Source organism: Trichosurus vulpecula, chromosome 5 (genome assembly GCF_011100635.1).
Source record: "Trichosurus vulpecula isolate mTriVul1 chromosome 5, mTriVul1.pri, whole genome shotgun sequence".
Lineage (NCBI taxonomy): Eukaryota > Metazoa > Chordata > Mammalia > Diprotodontia > Phalangeridae > Trichosurus > Trichosurus vulpecula.
The window spans coordinates 256,862,959-256,886,614 of NC_050577.1; the positions used below are offsets into that span (position 1 = coordinate 256,862,959).

Consider the following 23,656-nt stretch of genomic DNA (forward strand, 5'->3'; position numbering starts at 1 on the left):
GAAAGCAATTCATAATGTTGATATGCTGTGACCTATTTTTTTCCTTCTGTTTCCTTGAATTGAGGAAATTGAAATTTGCTCCATACATATTATTTCCTAGCTCTAACAACAAAGGAGAGCCAACCTTCACTGAGCAGTTTAACTATTACTAGATTGAGGCATTTTTTTAAAGATATTCACAAGAAAGAGAAATGAGCATGACATACAAAAATATAAAGCCTGATCATCCAACATTTTAAAGGTCATATAATTTCAGTTCTACAAGACTGCATTCAATAGGGGTATTCAATATTCCTCTTAAAAGTAAAACATCCAGAGCACTGAGGTTAGGCACTGGGGGAGATACAAAGTTTAACTGAGACGCAAACCTTTACCTCATGCACTTTACAGTCTGGTAGGATGCTAAGAAAGATAATTATAACATAAAACACTACAATGTAAAGTGCTACCTGAGATCCAAGGGCAAATATTCTTTTTGGAGAGAGAAAAAGAAAATGGTAGGCAGGTATTTCCTAAATGGTAGCTTAATTGGATTGAACTGAATTGAGCGTCCATATTGATGTGAATCTGTTCCTCTGAATGTATGTCAATTCACAGGTTATTGGATAAGGATTTCATATTTAGAGCTGATGGTCTAAAACACTTATCCTTAGTACCCTCTGCCTCTTTTTGTGTAATTCAACTCTCATCAATGCACAAACAGAAGCTAAGAAAGGGGAAGGTGTTATAGAGGACTCTACCCTTAGACAAGCAGGACCCTGAAAAGTAGACCTAGTTTGAGATCACATGCAAAGTTCTTCCAGAAGGAGCATCCACTAAAGCTTGTACTCTTCTGCTACAAACTTTCAGAACTAAGGGTCATCCCTGTACCCCAGTGACTTACCAGAGAAAAAGCCTTTTGTAGAGGGATCCTCTTAAACACCACCTGGAAGGAAAGATTCCCTTCCTCTTCAACTAGACAGTAATATTCTCTTATGAGAGCTAATGAACCTTGCCCAATTCTTTGACAATACCAAAATAAGAGTGTCACAAATTTTAAGAGTCTAGGTAGAGTAGTATAGGAGATTCTTATTTGATGAGCACACACTCAAATTTATAAGAATAAATGGATGGTTATTAAATCTTCAGAAGACTTAAAGCCAGGAGAGAGAGTTAACATGTTGGATGACAGACTTGGGGTCAAAAAAGATTCTGATAGACTAGAATGATTAAATATTAAGATTAATGCTAATTGAAATAAATGCAAAGGCCTACTTTGGGTTTAAAAAAAATCGACTGAAAAAAGTTAAGGTAGGGAAGAAATGGTAAGAAAACCATTCAGTTTAAAAAAGACCTGAGTTTTCATGGACTGCAAAATCAGTATGCAATCAAGAATAACAATGCATGTGAATATAACACCTAGATAAGGAAAACTAAAATTTTATAGCTACCCTGTTACCAAACTTAACAAAAAGTTTGGTACTTTCAGAGTGAGATTATTTTGAAAAGAGACACACGGAAAAAATCTTTTAGGAATACAAAAATATACAATAAAGAATTTAACTGGCAACGAAAATTTAAGTAACATTAAGTATTTAACAATATTATTTCTTGATATGGGTGAGGAAGAAATAGAAACCCAACAAAAATAGGATCTATGGCTCACATTTTCCCAAATGATACAATTTTTGCTAAATTCTTTGGAGTGAAGAATCGTAGAACCCTCTTCATTTTAAAATATTCCATGAATAAGACAAAATTTCTATAAAGTCATAGATAAGAAAAAAACTCAATTAAAAATATTGGTTTTACTGAATATAAAGCAATAATATGGTTCCCTCTGAGTACCATAATTCAGTATTCCAAACCTCTTAAAATCATCTAATAAAGTTCAAATATAAAACAATTTTTTAACAAGCAAGGTCACAGAATGTTATGCTTCATATTGATTTGGTTTAAAAAATAAACATGATTGTAATAAGAAGGGGACAAAAATGAAAAATTTCACTTTAACTTCAAGAGCATTTATGTTAAAATACTCTGCCAATAAAAAGATATCTTTCCCATTTGTACCCTCTAAGAAGCCCCCAAAGATTCAACATTGCAATATCTAAAGCTCAAGGTATGCTTTTTACACAGTCAAAATACATTTTTTTTTAAATGCAATTTATTTATTTAACATATTTGGTTTTCAACATTGATTTTCACAACAGTTTGAATTACAAATTTTCTCCCCATTTCTGCCCTCCCCCCCACTCCAAGATGGCTTATATTCTGGTTGCCCTGTTCTCCAGTCAGCCCTCCCCTCTATCACCCCCCTCCCCTCTCATCCCCTTTTCCCTTCCATTCTTGTAGGGCAAGATAAATTTCTACGCCCCATTGCCTGTGTATCTTATTTTTTAGTTGCATACAAAAACTTTTTTTGTTTTTGAACATCTGATTTTAAAACTTTGAGTTCCAAATTCCCTTCCCTCTTCCCTTCCCACCCACCCTCCCTAAGAAGTTGAGCAATTCAACCTAGGCCACACATGTATTATTATGTATAACCCTTCCACAATACTCATGTTGTGAAAGGCTAACTACATTTTGCTCCTTCCCAACCCATCCCGCTTTATTGAATTTTCTCCCTTGACCCTGTCCCCTTTCCAAAGTGTTTGTTTTGATTACCTCCACCCCCATCTGCCCTCCACTCCATCATCCCCCTGCCTTTTTTTTTTTTTATCTTCCTCCCTCTTCTTTCCTGTGGGGTAAAATACCCAACTGAGTATGTATGGTATTCCCCCTCAGGCCAAATCTGATGAGAGCAAGGTTCACTCATTCCCCCCTCACCTGCCCTCTCCCCTCCTCCCATAGAACTGCTTCCTCTTGCCACCTTTATGTGAGATAATCCACCCCATTCTATCTCTCCCTGTCTCCCTCTCTCAGTATGTTACTCTCTCATCCCTTAATTTCATTTTATTTCTTTTAGCTATCTTCCCTTCATCCTCAACTCACCCTGTGTCTGCTCTCTCTCTTTTACATATATATATATGCACATACATACACATACATATACACATAGATACATACATACACATTCACTTATATATATACATAAACATATATATATATGCATATATATATATATATGCATATTCCCTTCAACTACCCTAATACTGAGGTCTCATGAATCATACTCATCATCTTTCCATGTAGGAATGTAAACAAAACAGTTCAACTTTAGTAAGTCCCTTGCAATTTCCGTTTCTTGATTACCTTTTCATGCTTCTCTTGATTCTTGTGTTTGAAAGTCAAATTTTCTATTCAGTTCTGGTCTTTTCACTGAGAAAGCTTGAAAGTCCTCTATTTTATTGAAAATCCATATTTTGCCTTGGAACATGATACTCAGTTTTGCTGGGTAGGTGATTCTAGGTTTTAATCCCAGCTCCATTGACCTCCGGAATATCACATTCCAAGCCCTTCGATCTCTTAATGTAGAAGCTGCCAGCTCTTGGGTTATTCTGATTGGGTTTCCACAATACTCAAATTGTTTCTTTCTGGCTGCTTGCAGTATTTTCTCCTTGATCTGGGAGCTCTGGAATTTGGCAACAATATTCCTAGGAGATTTCTTTTTGGGATCTATTTGAGGAGGCGATCGATGGATTCTTTCAATTTTTATTTTGCCCTGTGGCTCTAGAATATCAGGGCAGTTCTCCTTGATAATTTCCTGAAAGATGGTATCTAGGCTCTTTTTTTGATCATGGCTTTCAGGTAGTCCAATAATTTTTAAATTATCTCTCCTGGATCTATTTTCCAGGTCAGTGGTTTTTCCAAGGAGATATTTCACATTGTCTTCCATTTTTTCATTCCTCTGGTTCAGTTTTATAATGTCCTGATTTCTCATAAAGTCACTAGCTTCCACTTGCTCCAATCTAATTTTTAAAGTAGTATTTTCTTCAGTGGTCTTTTGGACCTCCTTTTCCATTTGGCTAATTCTGCCTTTCAAGGCATTCTTCTCCTCATTGGCTTTTTGGAGCTCTTTTGCCATTTGAGTTAGTCTATTTTTTAAGGTGTTGTTTTCTTCAGTGTATTTTTCAGTATTTTTTTGGGTCTCCTTTAGCAAGTCATTGACTTGTTTTTCATGGTTTTCTCGCATCCTTCTTATTTCTCTTCCCAATTTTTCCTCTACTTCTCTAACTTGCTTTTCCAAATCCTTTTTGAGTTCTTCTATGGCCTGGGGCCAGTTCATGTTTTTCTTGGAGGCTTTGGTTGTAGGCTCTATGACTTTGTTGTCTTCTTTAGGCTGTATGTTTTGGTCTTCTTTGTCACCAAAGAAAGAATCCAAAGTCTGAGACTGAATCTGGGCGCGTTTTCGCTGCCTGGCCATATTCCCAACCAACTAACTTGACCCTTGAGTTTTTCAGTGGGGTATGACTGCTTGTAGATTACAGAGTTCTATGTTCTACGTTTGGGGGGGAGGTGCCAGCTCTGTCAGAGCCGCACTCCTCCTTCCCCAAGGACCCCCAGTCCAGACTGGGCTCAGATCTTCGGCAGGCTGTGCACCCCTGCTGTGATCCGCCACTTAATTCCTCCCACCAGGTGGGCCTGGAGCCGGAAGTAACAACAGCTGTAGCTGCCCCACCTCCGCTGCCCCCGGGGCTGGAAGCCAAACCGCGAACTCCTTCCACTCCCGCAGCTTTTCCCACTAACCTTCTCCGCAGTCTTTGGTGTTTGTGGGTCGAGGGGTCTGGTAACTGCCGCAGCTCACATATTCAGGGCGCTAGGGCCCCCTCCGCCTGGCTTCTGGTCTGGATCGTCCATGCCGCTCAGGCTGGGCTCTGCTCCACTCCGTTCCCAGCTCCCAGCTCCCAGCTCCCAGCTCCCAGCTCCGTGTGGAATAGAGCTCACCCAGAGACCATCCGGGCTGTCCTGGGCTGGAGCCCTGCTTCCCTCTGCTGTTCTGTGGGTTCTGCTGTTCTAGAATTGGTTCAGAGCCATTTTTATAGGTTTTTGGAGGGACTCGGGTACGGAGCTCACTCTAGTCCGTGCTTACCAGCCGCCATCTTGGCTCCGCCCTGAGCCAAAATACATTTTTAAAATGCATCAGGCATATGTGATCAGGCAACATGAAAAGTACTTTGGGATTTATTTAGTAATTTTGTCTTCTTGTCAAAGTTAATTGGTAATTTAAAAATAATTGGTATTTTAAAATTTCTTAAGAAAATGTCCAAGGACACCATTCTAAACATTAATTTGTTATCCAAGAAGTTTATTTCCCTCTTCTTTACAGCAAGTAGATTGAATCAAAATTAATTTAAGTAAATATATTTCTCTCTAACCCACTTTGTTCCTGCTTAGAAAACAAATTAAACAATTAAAAGTTAAAAGGCTGCACAATTAGTACCTGAAATATGTTCTTCCTGCTTTTAAGTTTCCTTCTCTCCACTGAGCAGTGACATCAGCAGGTTCAAGTAGGCCTTCAAAAATATGCTGCCACAGATAAAGACCTGGTAACCAGAAAAAAAAAAATATATATATATATATATATATGTACACACACACACACAGGTGCATATTTACAATATAGTAATGTCTAATTCAATTAGCTAGAAAAATATTTCTCTTTCTTTGCTTCTTGATGAATTTTTACAACTCTAAGGACCAGTTAGTAACTGCTTAAAAATAAGCCCCATACTAAAAATAAACCTATCAATGTCTTAACATTACTAATATTCTAAATAGTATTTTATGGATTACAATATTGGTCTCGGGGAAGCTAGGTGGTGCAGTGAGTAGAGCACTGGCCCTGGTGTCAGGAGTACCTGAGTTCAAATCCGGCCTCAGACACTGGACACATTTACTAGCTGTGTGACCTTGGGCAAGTCATTTAACCCTATTTGCCTTGCCTTCCCCCCCTTCCAAAAAAGAACAACCCCCCCAAAAAGAACAAAACCAATAAAAAAGAATACTGGTCTCTATTATTCCATTTCTTTATACAGGTGGTAGTGGAGAAGGTAGGCTTACTAGGGTAGAGCACACAATGTTAATTTTTTTTTTAGTATTTATTGATTGGTTTTGGTAAACTTTTTTTCATTTTGATCTCTTTTTTCTTTTTCCTTTTTATAAGGAAAGGGAGATGAAAGGGAAAATATAGGCAAAATTTAAAAAAACAGTATTAGTCATTATTACAAAACATATATTCAAGACTTCATCAATAGTAACCCATGAACGTTTGGGTGGATCACAGTTTTAACATTTAAAACTGGGCATTACATAAGTGATTAAATTGTTCTCTTCTCCTTAGCTTAAAAGATATTCAAAATTTGCTCTACAAGCCTGTGTTCTAGTAGGACAGACACCTAGGTGATACATAGCTATATACAGAATAAATATGAGAATAAATACAAATAGATACAAAGTGGTTCAGTGAAAGGTTGTTTGGGGGAGAGGGATTATAAAAAGCTTCATGGTGGTGCTGGGACTGAAATTTCAATTCCCTCTGCAATTAAGGATGGGAGTCATGGAACACACCTCTATCACTGGAGACAGTCAGCACCAAGGTATGGGGATGGGCAATAGAAAGCCACATATGAGAACAGAGAGAAGGCCAGATATGGGCCTTCAGAAAACTGCCAAAGTGATATTCTTTAAGTACAGGTCTGACCTCATTTCTCTTAGAAAACGATTCCTTCCTTTCCTACTGCTTCTAGGATAAAATTCAATCTCCTCTATTTGGCATTTAAAGGCTCTTACAACCTGGTTCCTATTTACCTTTTTACACTTGTCATGTGTTATTTCTCTTGACAAAATCGATGGGTCTACTCAAACCTGCTCCTTCTATTCCTTGGTTCTGTGCCTCTGCTGAGAGTTACTTTTCCTGAAATGCATGTCTTAAACTTTGCCTTTTGGAATTCCTGGCTTCTTTCAAAGCTCAAGTGTAACCTCCCACTGAAAACTTTTCCTGATCTTCTAGCCTAGATGGTTTTCCTTCTGAAATAAATTTGTATTTAATTTGTATTTATTTATTTATTTATTCATATGCATGTAAATTGTTTCCTCCCAAAAGAATATAGGCTCTTTGAGGTCAGGAAAATTTTTGGTTTTGTATGCCCAGAGACTAGAATAGTGTCTGACACAGAGTAGATTCTTAACAAATGCTTGCTGATTGATCTGGGGATAAAAAAGAAAGAAACTGTCTACACTTTAACAGGACAGACATAGAAATGGTTATAGAAGGAGTAATAATCCCAGATGCCAATGTATAGGTGCAGGTCATCTAAATGTTAAAGCAAAGTAAATACTGAATTAGAAAATGGATCAAGGATAAGAAGATGACATTACATTCAATTTTAGCAACTCCAAATATGCTTATTAAGAGATGTGAATATAAGCAGAAGTATCTCTTGTTGATTAACCAATCAACCTTTGGCCAAGTAGAATAAAAAACAGAGCTTTAAAGGTTCTCCTCTGACAGTCACATATGTGAAAGTCATACAGAGTTTTATAATGGGTGAGATCATGGAGATAGTTTTGAGACTGAGAAGAACATTGTATTTGCGAGCTGGAAAGTCCCTGGTAACCTCTAAGAAAATGTGCTTCCTAATCTGGAATTATATAAAGAGGGTGATTAAAATGTCCATACCCTGGCACCCTGATATTCCACTGGGAGCTACAGACTCCACTGGTAAGGCAGTGACAAAAATAAAGGCCTCATATACAACAAAATATGTGTAGCAAAATTTTTTGTAGTAGCAAAAAAGTAGAAACAAAGTGTATGTCCATAAACTAGGGAACAGCTAAACAAATTGTGGCACATGAATGCAATGGAACATTACTGTGTATATAAGAAATGTTAAATACAAAGTGAAATAAGCAGAACTAGAAAACAATACATATAATGAAAATAACAATATAAATGATAAAAAAGCCAAATAATTCAAACCGAGTATACTAGAATTCCATGACCAAAACTGGTCAGAGAAGAGACATGACAAGGTACTTCTTGGTTCTGAGTGCTGTAAAATTACGACTGGTTCTGATATGGAACACTGCATATGCCAGATTTTTTCAATATGCTGGTTAGTTTTGAACTTTTTCTCCCCTTTTTTATTCTTCATTATAAAGGATGACTCTCCGGATAGGGGACGAGAAGAAAGATATATTGGGAAATGTAGGTGATGTAATACTAAAATACATCAATGCAATTTTTAAAAAAGAACACAAGCTTCCATGTCTTTGTTCGTGCGTCCTTCACATTCAATGATCTCCTATCTCCTTCTTGGGTTTGGACCACTGACCATATAATGTCAGACTTTTTCCAGTATGTTAAGTTTTGATAACCTTTTCTTTCTATGTAACTTTTGCATTTTCTCATTATAAAAGATGACTCTCTGGGAGGGGAAAAAGATGCAGTAGGAAAGGTAAGTGATATAGAAAAAAAAACTTATCAATAAAAATTTATTCGAAAAAGAAAACGAACGTTTCCATTATTTTGCCCTTACCTGTAATAACATTTCTAGATTTTCTTTCTTCTATACAAATCCTAACCATTCAAGGCCCATCTCAAGCCCACCCAAACCATGATTATTCTCCTTGGCATTTCAGCTATCCAAACCGATCCTCCTCTCTTTCAACCTCTTACAGCATTTGTTGTCCAATGTACACAATCAACACTTAATTTTACACTCTTTTTGGTGTTTAATATTGTTTTATGTATTTTTAGTCCAGTCTTTCCAATTTAACTATAAGCCTTATGAGGGTATAGACCAAGTGTTTTATTTCTGTGTTGCCCACAATGCTTAGCACACATAGAAAAGATAGATTTGACAAAACAAGAAAATCACAAATGCTGGAGAGGATGTGGGAAAATTGGAACACTGTTACATTGTTAGTAGAGCTGTGAACTGATACAGCCATTCTGGAGAGCAATTTGGAACTATGCCCAAAGGGATATAAAAATGTGCATACCCTTTGACCCAGCACCACCACTTCTAGAGCTGTATCCCAAAGAGATCACACAACTGGGAAATGGACCGGTACGTCCAAAAATAGTAATAGAAGCTCTTTTTGTGGTGGCAAAGAATTGGAAATCAAGGGGATGCCCATCAATTGGGGAATGGCTAAACAAGTTGTGGTATATGAATGCAATGGAATACTATTGTGCTGTAAGAAATGGGGAAGATACAGACTTCATAATAACCTGGAAAGACTTATATGAACTGATGCTGAGTGGGGGGAGCAGAACCAGGAGAACATTGTACATGATTACAGACACACAGTATCTGTAAGGACTAACTTTGATAGACTTGGCTCTTCTCAGCAATGCAAAGTTCAAAGACAGCTCCAAAAGACTCATGATGGAAAAAGCTATGCACATCCAGAGAAAGAACTATGGAGTCTGAGTGCAGATTGAGGCAAACTATTTGTTCTCTTTTTTTCCCCTTCTTTTTTGGTTTTGTTTCTTCTTTCTCATGATTCATTCCATTGGTTATAATTCTTCTTTCCAACTTGATTATGATGTAAATAGGTTTAATGCGAAGGTATACTATCAGATTACATGCCGTCTTGGGAGGAAGGGGGAGAAGAGGGAGGGGGAGAAAATTTGGAACTCAAAAACATGTGGAACTGTGTTGTAAACTAAAAACAAAAAAGAAATTAAAAAAAGACCTTAAGAAAAGATAAATTCATTCAACAAATATTGTTGCCTACTACGTACACGCTAGGCACTGAAGGAGATATAAAAGTTTATTCCAGCTCTAAAGAAGGTTATAGTCTGAAAGGGAAAAAAACTACTTGTCTCTCATAACAACCAAGTGGGTAAGTATTACTATCTCCTGAGCAAGCAGAGGAGATAATTCATAAGGATTAAATGTCTTAGCCAGGGGCCAAATAGAGCTGCGATTAAAATATAGGTGTTCTGATTAAAAATCAGTACTCTTCTAAAACACACCACCTTCCAATGTATCATACTGGCCATTCAATAACTACTTGTTAATCCAATTAAGTTGAATATAATGATGCTATACAGTACCTCTAATAGTTTCTCTCCCTAAAACTATACTCTAATTTTTTTTGAACCTAACACATGATTTCATTAGTGTAAGAAACTCCCTCTCCTAATTCATATCTGCAACAATTCAGTAATGTAAGGGTCTTAGAAAGTTGCCTCTACCACTGAAAGTATGTGTGCCTTGCCAGAGCCCAGCTGGAAAAAGTCAAAAGCGAAATTTGAACTCAGGTCTTCATATCTTTAAGGCTAGCTGTCCATCCACTACGAGTCTTGCCACTAACACTAGCATTGTAGTATTATTAAAGAGCATAATAGAAAATATTGATTACCTTTTGTGTATACACACACACATATATATTTATATAAAGTTGAAAAATAGCAAGGTAACTTTGAAAAAGAATTCTAGCAAGTTCTAAAAGAACCATTTATACAATTACTACAATATTGTAAAGAAAAACATCTTTGAAAGACTTTAGAACCACCTGACAGAAAGGTGGGGGACTCAAGGTTCAGAGTGAAATAAACATTTTCTGACATGGGCAATATATGGATTTGTTTTGTTTCTTTATGCTTATTCGACACAAGGTTTTTTTTTTTTTTAATGGGAGGAGTAACTTAGGAGGGTAAGGGAAACAATTATAGTAATCAGAGAAAAACAAGAAGAAAGCCATTATAACAGTTTTTAAAATGCATAGAACAGAAGGTTTTCAGCAGACACAGACAGGCAGGACAGCTTTGCAACTAACATGCTGAATTTTGTAAAAGCACAAGGTGGATACATAATGAGAGATTTGTGGTTTCGTGTCCAATTCTTTTTGTGGCTGTTGTTCTGTGTATATGAAAACGCCCATTTGTTGATGTTGACTGAGTACAGAATACCAAAAAAAAAATTTTTTTTAGAATACTCCTAGTACTACCATATCATATATTCTCTAAGAGCTTAATAATCAGTCATGGACGAAGATGAGATGCACTCAAAAATACCAATTTAATAAAATGTTTACAAGCAAAATTATTTTGTGATATATTTTACTATATACTTTTATACAGTAACTCACCAATGGCAGCCTTGCCCCAGATCTGTACCTTGAGGTCTATTTTTCCTTTCTGAGATTTCTTTTTCTTAAACAGCTGAAGGTTACTTTCATATTTATGTTGCAAAGCAAGCTGCTCAATTTTTTCATCTGCTTCCCAGGGATTCCATTCCTCATTTGTCAAAGAAGAGGGTTCTGTGTTTTAAAAAGTTATAGTATTGACAAGCAAGTTAATATGGTATCAGAGATACATTCAGGAATTCTCTATGAAAGATTACCAGGGCAGGTGTAAGGAACTTAAAAATGTGCATAACTACGGGGAAACTCTAACATAGGTGCAAGGCAAAATTTTAAGGCGTAATTGTCACTATTCCAGCTGTACCTTTCTTCAAATAATTTAAATGTTAGCTGTATCTACTTTCACCAGAACTTTAGTAGTTTATCGTGGAAATGGTGAAAAGCAAAATTTGATCCAATGCAACGGTACACAATTTAGAATTTCAAAAGCAGTAGCTAGTTCACTGTTTGATACATTTCTTTGTTCTGAAAGAACTTAAGAATTAAAATGTGAAGCAATATAGATTTCCTCTCCTAAAGTGGTTGGTCAAATACGCCAATAACATATATCAATAGTGTATATTGACGTTTTACTATGTCTTTGTCGACTGCTAGATAAATAATCCCCCCTGCACAAAAACACTATGCTTCAAAATGACAATATAACATTTATTCAACTGTGTAAAAATTACATCCAGGCTGTCACAGCAGCAACTAGATTTCAAATATTGGTGTAAAATTCTTAATGACTAGAGTCCAAAGCGAAAAATATCCTCCTTCCAGTCGTCACTCCATGTATCTTAATAGGCTGATTGATAAAGCATTGCAAGAAAAATCACCCTTCCAGAAATCTCATTAGGGTGTATCAGAAGGACATCTCTTCTAATGTAGGTAGCTTGATCATCATTCACCAGATTTAGCTCTAAACACAGGAGAGGAGACCAAGACATGCAGAGTTCTCATCTTTCCTGGAGTCAGCAGGCCTGGGTTCAAAACCTGACTGTGCCACTTAACTTACCTCTAGTGCTACCCTGGACAGATCATTTAACTTTTCAGGGCCTCAATTTCCTCAAATGAGAAATGGAGTGAAAGACAATTTCTAAAGGCCTTTCCTCCCCAACCCCGTCTAATTCTACAATGCCAAGAGAGGAACAATTTTTAAGAATTTTTGACACTTTTTTTTTTAACAAATATTATCTCATTTGTTTCTCACCAAGACCCTGTGAGGTAGGTGCTATTATGATCTCCATTTTATAGACGGGGAAACTGGGGCACACGCGGGCAACGTGAATGGCGCGCGGTATTACGATGCCAGTTTTAAAGTTGGGGAAATTGAGGCAGGTCGCGAGGTTAAGCGCCGCGCCTGCGGTCTCAGAGCTCTGCGCACGCGTCGTCCCCGGGGGCCTCGGGAGTGGCGGAGGGGGCGTGGCAAAAGAAGACGCCCACGAGGACGCCCAATTGGCGGGGCCAAGCCTACGCAGGCTCGCGGCTCCCCTTCTTTTCCTTCCCCTTCCCTCCCCCGCTCGGTCGGGCCGTTCTTCGCTCCCGGCCTCTTCCGCGGGTGTCCGCCCGGGCCGGGTTCCCCGGGTGGGGAAGGAGGGCGAGGAGAGCAGAGGAGGGAGGGGGAGGGAGAGTCAGGGAGGAGGAGGAAGAGGGGGGAGGGGCGGGCTCGTTACCTCCGCGGACGCCGCGGCGACCCTTTCCCGTGGCCGCCCCGTCCCTCAGGCCTCGAGGGGAGGCAGCCGCGCCCCGGCGGCCTCGGCGGCCGCCGAAGAAGACGCTGTAGGCGGCGTAGAGCGAGAAGAGGCAGTAGGCGACCACGAACGCCGAGGCCAGGCGCTTCCGCGTGAGCCGCATTCCGCCTCAGGTCGCCATCTTTGCCGCCGCCGTGGCGCCCGGAGCAGGAGCCGCATACCCGGCGCGCCGCGTGCGGTCACCTCCCCACCCCCACCCCGGGAGGCGGGGACGCCGCCGCGGGCCCAGGGCCCAGCGAGCGCCCCCGGCCCCGGACGTGGGCAAGCCCGTGCGGCGGGACCGCCACTCCGCTCCAGCGGAGAGAACGTGGGGAGGTCGCCCGCACGTGCGCATGACCGGGCCGCGCGGAGCAGGCGCCCGTGACTCGCCCTCCGCCGACCCCCGTTCTAAGGGTTTTGTTCTTAAAAACACTTAAAAAAAATTAACATTTTTTTCCCGTTCTCATTTGCTGAAAAAGGAAGGGAAAGAAAGACAACGTTTTATCATAAGAAAGAAAAGAAAGAACCTTTAATCAAAAAGAAGGAAGGAAAGACATACCTTGAGTCATAAGAAAGAGAACCCGTATCATAAGAAAGGAAGAAAAAATGACCACTCTTGTACCATAGGAAACAGTAAGAAAGAAGGAAGGCAAGACATAACTTGTGTCATAAGGAGGTGTTGTGAGGATCGAATAATATAATAGTTGTAAAGTGCTTAGCAAAGTGCCTGGCACATACCAAGGGCTTTGTAAATGGTAGCCATTATTATTAATTAAGATATTCCAGAAACTCCACATTAATTTGCTATCAAAAAGGTTACAAAATATTTTGCATGCCCTTGGAAAAGATAAATTAATAATAGCGTTTATATAGCTTTTTAAGGTTCACAAAATGCCTTAACCAATGTTATCTCATTTGACCTTCACTACCACACTCTGAGGTAGGCGCTGTTGTTACTGTGTTTCTGACTCTTCATGACCCCATTTGGGATTTTCTTTGCAAAGATACCAGAGCTTTGCCATTTGCTTCTCCAACTGGTTTTACAAACAGGTAAACAGCATTAAGTGACTTGCCCAGGGTCACACAGCTAGTAAATGGCTGAAGTCAAATTTGAACTCAAGATGAATCTTCCTGACTCCAGGTTTGGCACTCTATACGCTTCACCACCGTGTGCTGCCATTGTCATTTTAAAGATAAGAAAACCCAGACTGAGGCTGCACAACTTTCTCAGGATTTCAGAGCAAGTATCTAAGAAAAAATTTGAACTTACGTCCTTCTTGCTCCAAGTCCAGGACTCAGTTCACTATTAATATTTATTTTCTTGTGTGCATATGAATGGTAAAATCTAGAACTTACTTCCTTTCGCATTAAATGGGGATACAGGAAAGTTGCCTGAAAAGCCAAGGCATAGGAGGATTGAAAATGGTTGGGAACCCCGCAGTAAAGTTCTCCTTTCTGTAAGAAGCCTTTCCCAGGCCTCCTTATTTTCAATGCCTTCCTTCTGAGAGTACCCTCCAATCTAACCTGTATATACCTTATTTGTACATAGCTGTTTTCATGCTATCCACTACATTATATTGTGAGATCTTTGAAAACCAGGATTTTTTTTGTATTTTTTTTGGGGGGGGAGAGGGAGTGGGTTTGTATTCCTAGCACTTTGACATTGTCTAGCTCATAGCAGACATTTAATAATGCTGGTTGACTTACTGACCCCTGGTGCAATTTGGAGAGATTTTTCAGCAGTAGAACCATCTCTGCTGAAGAGAAACAGGTTTCTGAGCATTTAAAAAAAATATTTTAAAGATATCTTCTTCTCTGGCTTTTTGAGTGAGTTGAGGGAGGGACTTTCCAGTCTGTCTTCCCTTGTAATTCCAGAATTGCTGCATGTGATGCTTTCTAATGGCTCATTCATGAAAGCCCTTTTGCTTAGCACTGCCCTCAACACAGAATTTTGCCAGTTCTAGTATGCCATTCTGTGTCTGCCGTCAGTAAATCAGTAAACATTTATTGTTGTTTGTCCTTTGTTCTCAAAGAGGACCATAACACCAGGAAGGTGATGCCATGAATTGCAAGTGAATTGGATTTAAGTGAGGGATAACTTTGCAAAGTCACCAGCTTCCCTTTCTTTTCTAGAGCCATCTGGGTCCAGTGGGAAGATATAGATCAGGACAACTGGAGATGGTTCTGGATGCAGTGGGAGACCCTGACCTTTTAAAGCTAAGGTCTTTCCCAGCTCTCAGTTTGACTGAGGCAACATCCATTCATTGATTAAGGCGAGGTAAGAAATGAGGCAAAGAATGGCCTCCTTTATCTAGTTTAAAAAAAAAATCAATCTGGAAGGGGAAGACCCTCAGGGTTTCTGGCCAAAACAGAAATAATTGCTATTTACATTCGCTCTGAGTAATCAGGACCCAAACAGTGACCCAGTGTGCTTGGGCTGGGACCTACTGTTGGTCAAGCAATGAGAGCCAGAGTGATTGGGTTTAAGGCTTGGTCCTTAAGAAAGAAATCTATCCCATAAATCCCAAGACATCTTGTGAGTTTTCAGTGATTAAAATTTACATTCCTTTGGGCAGAGCACCCACAGGCAAGGGTAGGATACCCTATGTGGATAGAGAGACAGGAAGGAGGAGAGGGAAGGGAAGTCCCCAGTGACCCAGCTCACACTGCTCACAGGTTGTTTGTCCTTTGTTCTCCAAGAAGACCATGCCATTAAATGTTTACTATGTATCAGGCACTATGCTAAGTGCTGGGGATAAAAAAGAAAAATACAGTCCTTGATTTTGAGAAGCATAAGATCTAAGTTGAAAAGCTGGGTACTCAGCTCCAGGTGGGAGAGGGAATGGTGAGGTCCAGTACAAGGATTACAGCTAGTGAGAAATGAAGTGTTGGCTGCCCTGGGGCCCTCTTTAAATAGAGGCTTTGGAAGTGCTCCTCCAGCAGCTTTGCTCCTTTGTTTCTCCCTGAAGTAGAGGATAACTGGGATTACGGATGAAACATGAGTACCAAAGTTAATGTAGTGTGGAAGGATGAGGAGTTTCCTGGTGATGAGGTTTCCTAGGGACATGTGTGGCGGAATCCAGGCTAAGGAATATAGGTAATAGGAATTGCTACTTGGTCATTCTTTCATTCAACTTGTATTGATTTCTTATATTCCCCACAGAGGCGTTATAGTCATCTGTTGCTTAGTAACTAGTATATTAATCACTGTTAGAAATAATATTATCTAAGTGAATTAGTAAATCAAAACAGTGATGCAGTAATGAATCAACAGTGAGTCAAATCAAATCAATTACACAAATGTTAAAATTTGTCTCCCTCTCCCCCTTTCTTTTCTTCTCTCTGTCTCTCCTTCCCCAAAACTGGGTACCCCAAGAGCATAGTTTGATGGCTGTCACTACCCTGGCCCATCCTCTTCTACTTGAAGACTAAAGTTTTCAGTTGTATTTCAGTCTGACTCTTCCTGACTCCATTTGGGGTTTTCTTAGCAAAGATACTGAAGTGGTTTGCCATTTTCTTCTCCACCTCATTTTACATACAGATGAGGAAACTGAGGTGAACAGGGTTAAGTGACTTGGCAAGGGTCAAACAGTTAGTAAGTGACTGAGGCCAGATTTGAACTCAAGAAGATGAGTCTTCCTGACTCCAGGCCTGGCTCTCTATCCACTGCTCCACCTAGCTGCCCTTGCAGTGTCACTGAAGGAGGGGTAAAAATGGCCAGGCCAGATGGCTTACTTTCTCTGCGTTTTTGAATGCGATTACATAAAACATAGTTATTAATAAAATCATAACTAGGAAGCCTTATCAGAAATAGTTCCTGATGCTCTCAGTTATGAAAATTCTTAACAGAGATTTATATCTCAAATATTTAAATCCTGTGCATTTTCCCAGCCAGCTACTACAAACTGAAGATACATAAATATGGAGATATGCACACAAACTGAAGATACTGTGTAATGTTACATTTACAAAGTTCGAGAGATATAATTTCTGGGTAATTAATCATCCTATTAATAATGCTAGCATTTTATTAATAAAAGAGGCCAGTGGCACTCTTAAATGCCAAAGACCATCATGGTGGCAGGCTCACAGCTTTTATGCCATTGGAAAAATGGGTGTTCCAGAGGTTGGCAATCAACTCTGATTGGTTAACAATTAATGAGAGAATGAATGTTACTGTGAGAAATGGGCTCACTCCAATGAGGGACTAGGAGAGTAACACCATGTCACTCTTGGACAAAGAGACTATCTCTACACCCAGACCATCCTCAGCCTTGGGCCATTGAGATAAAGGATCTATCTCTACCCAAACTTTCTAGAGTGGAACACAATTGGCAGGAAATCACCTTAGATAAGATGGTCTAGGTGAGGTAAATTTTTGGAAGAGGTCAGTAACGGCCTTGAATGAGTTTTGACCAAAGAAACAGGCCGGGAAAAGCCTGGATCTCCCCTATAATTGGTTATTAACAATTATTTCTCTTAGCTACTACTGCTGTTTGTCTTTCATTCTCAAAGAGGACCATGATATCAGGAAGGTGATAACCATGACATGCAAATGAATTGGATTCAAGTGAGGGAGGGCCGTGCAAAGTTACCAGCCTTGCTTTCATCTCTGGAAACATATGGATCCAGTGGCCAGATGTAGATCAGGACAAGTGGAAGTGGCCCTGGTTGTAGTGGGAGAAATAGAGACTGATGGAAAGGAAGAGATTATTGTAATAAGGAGGCATGAAGTAAAGTGAACCTAGACTAAGATGGCGGCATTGGGAATGGAAAGGACAGTATATAATAGCAATGAATATATGCAATGCATGGTAGTTAGGATTAATCATAGGTTTTATGTAAGGGAAAGCTTTGTCAAAGCCACAAACTAAATCAGAAGTTATAACAGACTTAAAGAAAAAAAAAGCTTAGCTGTTTAGATGACATAAAACCAGCGGAAAGGAAGTTGTAAAGCATGTCACCAGTTCTGTCAGCCTTTTGGATCTTTCCTTTACTCCTTACCTCCTACAGGGAGATAATTGGATCCAAAGGAGCTGATGAGATCAAGTGGGGCTGGGGGTGGGGGTGGGAAGGGGGGGGAAGGGAGGAATAGAAGAGGCAGTTCTCCAATGAAGAAAACAATTTATAGACATGAAAAAATGATCTAAATCATTACTGATTAGAGAAATGCAAATTAAAACAACCTTGAGATATCATTTTACACCTACCAGATTGGCTAAAATGATTGAAGAGGAAAGCAAATATTGGAGGGGATGTGGAAAAATTGGGACACAAATTCATTGTTGGTGGAATTGTGACCTGAACCAACCATTTTGGAAAACAACCAGTTGTGTGTCCTTTGTTCTCAGTGAGGACCATGACATCAAGAAGATGATGCCATGACTTGCAAGTGAATTGGATTAAAGGGAGGGAGGGAGGGCAGCACAAAGTCACCAGCCCTACTTTCTCCTCTGGAGCCATCTAGGTGCAGTGGCAAGATATAGATCAGGATGACTGGAGATGACACCAAGTGCAGTGGGAGACCTTGGCCTTTTTAAGCTACAGTCTTTCCCAGCTCTCAGTTTGACTGAGGAAACACCCAGAGAGGAGAGGAGAGGAGGAAGAAAGGGAGAGAGGAAGAAAGGGAGCTGCATTGCCCAACTGGAACTGGTCTCTTGGGTCCCCAGTGGGGCAGCATCTACTACTTACAGGTTGTTGTTTGTCCTTCATTCTTGAAGAGGACTATAGCATCAAGAAGGTGATGGCATGACTTGCAAGTGAATTGGATTTAAGTGAGGAGGGCTGTGCAAAGTTGCCAGCCTCACTTTCTCTTCAGGAGCCATCTGAGTGTAATGGCAAGATATGAATCAGGATGACTGCTAATGGCCCTCTGAGAGCAACCTAGAATTATTCCCAAAGAGTAATTAAACTATCCATACCCTTTGACCCAGCAATAGCACTACTAAGTCTATTTTTGAAGATGATTAAGGAAAAAGAAAAAGAACCTATATGTTCTAAAATGGTTATAGGAGCTCTCTTTGTGGTGGCAAAGAACTGGAAATTGCAGGGATGCCCATCAGTTGGAGAATGGCTTAACAAGTTGCGCTATACAATTATGATGGAATACTATAGTGCTATAAGAAATGATGAGCCCCATGATCTTAGAAAAACATGGAAAGACTTGCATCAAATAATGAAGAGTGAAATGATCCAGAGAAAGAACTGATAAATAGAAGTATGTATAGAATAATTTTACATACATATACACACATATCCCAATTTTGTGTAACGGTAGCTATCTCTAGGGTGGGATGGGGGAAGGACGAAAAAAAAGGAAAAAACTTACATGATAATTTTGTTGTACATTTGAAAGGAATAGCAAATTGTGCTTAGATCTGCAGTTTCATGTACAATCATCTTTTTTATTGTGCTATATTATGGAAATGCTTTATTCCATAAATATGATTAATGTAAAAAAAAGGGGAAAAAATTTTTTAAAGGGAAATTAAAAAATCACTGTTGGAATGCTGATGTTATTCTCTGGGCTGGGACTAATACTGTTGTTTGTCTTTTGTTTTCAAAGAGGAGCAGTGACATCATGGGGTGATGACTTGCCATGAATTGGCAGATTTGCACAAAGTCATTAACCTCACTCTCTCTTGTAGAGATTAAAAGTTCAGTGGCGAGTCAAAAGTCATGGGATGTAGTGGCCAATCTTGGCATCTTCAGTGTCTGACCAAGCTCTCAGTGCTCTGCGGTGCCGGCTTCGGCTGCCTCCGCGGCCATTGGAACAAATCGTTCTCATCTGTTCTCATCTGCCTCTACTTCTAGGGAAATCTTCACATGCTTGGGGTAGACATCCCCCCAACTCACAGACAGGTTTGAGTCTTGTCTGTTACCCTCAACCTGGTTTAGTCCATCCGCCAAGATGGGTTTACCGGGGTGTGGCTGCTGTACATGCTACAGCTTCTTGGAACCACAGGTGAGAGTTGGGTGACAGGTGGATACCAAAGGTGGATGAGCAGCCCTGAGAAGGGCTCAGCAAGACCTCACACCAGAAGTGTGTGCTATTTAGTCTTCCTTCAGCACTCCATATGGCCGATACTAATACCACTGAAGTGCAGGAGTCCCCGCAAGTATGCTCCAGTTAACAACCAGCTGGTAAAAATTTGATCAGCTTTCAGTAGAACATTTATTCAGATTGACTAGCAGGAACAGTAGTTACAAATGATTGTGGTACACTCTCCTACGCAGTACCCATTGGAAGAAGGGCCCAGATTTATGTAGCAGTGATACATACGTGAGCACACCCAGACACAGACACAGAGAAATAAGTGTGGTAAAGGCTACTCCTAACTCCTAGTACTGCTGGACCTAGAAGTCCTTTCTCTATTCATACATGCCACATACTGAATATCAACTGGACCAAACTGGCCTCTTAACCTGTGGATGACCAGAGAAGAACAGAGTGGACTAGAGAACTTGCTTGCTGGGCCTTAGTTCTGGAAAACAGGGTGTCTCCTAATATCTTGACATGGGTTTCCAGAATCTGTTAACTCTTTATAGTCTGACTCTCAGTTGCCAGGAAGTGAGAAGGAAAGCTGCTTCTTTCCTTGGGTGACTGTCTCTACATCCCTGCCTGTGTAGAGTGTGCCGCCTGATAGATGTGGTGCTTCCTAGTGGTTCAGTAGCTCTGATGATGTGGCTGGTGGGTAGGGGGAGAAAGCAGAAGAGGAGTTTCCCTCTCCATCTTGCTGTCCGCTGATATACTGCAGGAGTCTTTATTGCTCTCTTCTCATTCTCATCCAGGGCTCAGCCATTTTAAAGATCCACAAGTGTGATTAACCTCTTACTGAGTCAATTACTTTGTTCCCCTCTTGACCCAATCGGAGAAGTATTTGCACCTTATAAAGAGATCAGGGTATGGGATGAATTTGTTGACATAAAATCTCATTATGTGGAACTTCATTCTGTGACTATATCAAAAGAGGTAGGGAAGATTAGGATAAATCTCTCTACTTATATACACATGCATATGTTTATAATATGTACATATTAGTTCAATTATGGATCTTAATTACTCCTGAATGAGAGCAGGACTTATATGTGCCTGTGACACATATTGATGGTGTTGGTGGGGTTTGGGTGCCAGTGTTTGGATCCCAGTTCCAAAATCACATCCAGCTCCAAAACCACATCTCTCCCTAGCCTCAAAACACTCTCCCTAGCAGTTTCTTTCTAGCAAAACAGGACAGCATGCCCTAGCAAAACATTTAAGGCTCTTCCTCATACAGTGGCCAGCTGCATCTATAGAATTTGTTAGTTTGAACTGGCTGTGTACTGGCTGAACTGGCTGTGTACTGATTCATAGAGATATTTACTACTCACCGACCTATCATATGCATCTTAGACTTAAACATATGTATGCTCTCTTATGGTTTATCTTATCTAACAAGACATTGGTGGAGGCAGCCTGGGTATATCCCAGTCAGTGCTGACCGTTAATTGATTTAGTTAGTGACATTTCAGTCCTAAAACCACATCTCCATGTAGCCCCGTTTTGGGCTATTTCCCAGTGAACTCTGGGTAAGATACCTTTGCAGTAGATATAAAAAATGCATGTTCCTTTAAGAACTGACCACTCCTTAACCATTCAGTAATTCCACTCTGAATCACCTAATTAACATGTTTTACTACAGAATAAACTATATAAACTTTTCCTTGTAGCCCTCTAAGGCTGCAGGTTCCCTAAGAACTCTTGCCTGCTGACAAATGTAGCAATAAATCTTTGCCACCTTAACTTAAAGAATGCTTGGGTCTGTGAATTGATTCCAGATGGCCTCAACCCTGTCTGGGAACTCTAGTTTTGGGGTTCCTGTATCCATGGTTATCTCTCCCAACCCTCAACAGGGTGACCCTAGCCAAGTCACTTGATTTCTGAATTCCTTAAGGAATTCTCTGACACTACAAATTGCACATTTGTTGCTAATCTGCATTAGTGAACTTTTACACGGGGGATTAACATGGATGGAATCGGCATACTGGGAGTGCATTGGGGGTGGGGGGTGGGGAGCAGTATTTTTCTTCAGGTCCCTCTAAGCATTTATAAATGCAAAAGGTAAAGCAAGAGAGCACAAGGAAACATTTGCACAATTCATCATTGGCATAATTTACTTCTCTGTTTTCCTAATTGGTTTCTTAGCCTTCATCTGTCAGAAAGAGATTCTCTTGGAAGTGTCAGCACTTCCTCGGAACACAGCCCTGCAGCTTAAACAAAATGAGTTATATGATGGACTAGACTAGTTGCTTTGGCAGATATTGCTGTTCTCATTATTTGAGATAAAATTGCTGAGGGGTAAAAATTATGAGAGAACAACATTAGAAGATTTTAGTCTGGCACTGTCTTTTTTCCTTCCTCTCTGGTGTGAAAGTTCCTGAGATGCAGGAGATAAATACCATTCATATATTGTATTAGACTCCTCACGTCTAGTTGAATGAGTAAAAAATGCTTTTTTTTTTTTTGCTTAGAGATGAGATGGTGGCAAAAAAAATATGTCCCATGATATTTTTTAATTGAAAAAATCAATAAGGAAATTAAAACAAATTTCTTCCAACAGTTGGACAAGGAATGAATAATAGGTGTAGAAAGCAAATCTTAAGGTGAAAATGAAGTAGGCACATTATAAAAGCAGTTCAAATATTAAGGCATTAAGGCCATGTCTTCTATCTGCTGAAGTACCTAGCACAATTCTGGGCACAAAGTAGGTGTTTAATAAACATATTTAAAATTCATGACAAAAACGATTTAGTCCTAAAAAATTCAAACTTGTCTTAACATTGAATGTGCACAAAGATGACAAACAGTAGTATTTTAAAATAGACTTCATAGGAATGATTATTTAAAGTTTTTCAATGCAGAATTGTTAATTTATATTGAACTTTTCAGTGTTTCATCCTTTAAGAATACATGTAGGGAGTGGAGCCAAGATGGCAGCTGGAAAGCAGGGACTTGCATAAGCTCCCTGTCAGGTCCTTCCAAAAACCTATAAAAAATGGCTCTGAACAAATTTTAGAACTGCAGAACCCACAAAATAGCAGAGGGAAGCAGGGATCCAGCCCAGGACAGCCTGGATGGTCGCTGGGTAAGGTCTATCGTGCATGGAGCTGGGAGCAGAATGGAGCAGAGCCCAACGTGGGCAGTGGCAGGACCAACCAGACCAGAAGCTGGGCAGAACAGGCCCTAGTGCCCTGAATCAGTGAGCCATGGCAGTTATCAGACTTCTCAACCCACAAACACCAAAGACAACAGAGAAGTTTAGTGGGAAAAGCTGCTGAGACAGAGTGAAAGGAGTTAACAGTTCAGCCACCATCCTGGGGGCAACTGGGGGTGGTGCAGCTACAGAACTACAGCTGCAGTTGCTTCTGGCCCCAGGCCCACCCGGTGGGAAGTGGTGGATCAGAGTGGGAGTGCAGAGCCTGCTTAAGATCTGAGTCAGGTACAGGTTGGTGGTTCTTGGGAGAGGAGGAGTGCTGGTGTGGCAGAGCTGGCTGTATAGAAATAGCTCTGAAAACAAAAGCACAGTCCCACAAGCTTGGAACAAAGTACTCTTTACAAGCATTCATACCCCACTGAAAAACTCAAGGTCAAGTAAGTTGGCTGGGAACATGGCCAGGCAGTAAAAACAGACTCAGATTCAGTCTCAGACTTTGGAATCTTTCTTTGGTAACAAAGAAGACCAAAACATACAACCAGAAGAAGTCAACAAAGTCAAAGAGCCTACATCAAAAGCCTCCAAGAAAAACATGAACTTGTCTCAGGCCATGGAAGAGCTCAAAAAGGATTTGGAAAAGCAAGTTAGAGAAGTAGAGGAAAAATTGGGAAG

At 40.1% G+C, this 23,656-nt stretch overlaps 1 protein-coding gene across 1 annotated transcript in view; it reads right to left on the minus strand.

Moving 5' to 3' along the window:
• The window catches only part of RXYLT1 (ribitol xylosyltransferase 1), a 28,328-nt gene extending 15,207 nt beyond the window's left edge, over positions 1-13,121 (minus strand). Inside the window, exons 1-3 of the mRNA XM_036758436.1 lie at positions 12,735-13,121; positions 11,026-11,196; positions 5,363-5,465 (exon numbers count right to left, since the gene is read on the minus strand). Coding sequence (XP_036614331.1) covers positions 5,363-5,465; positions 11,026-11,196; positions 12,735-12,915 — 455 coding nt within the window. The 5' untranslated portion in view covers positions 12,916-13,121. The remainder of the gene's footprint in view (positions 1-5,362; positions 5,466-11,025; positions 11,197-12,734) is intronic.
• Positions 13,122-23,656: the final 10,535 nt, after the last annotated feature.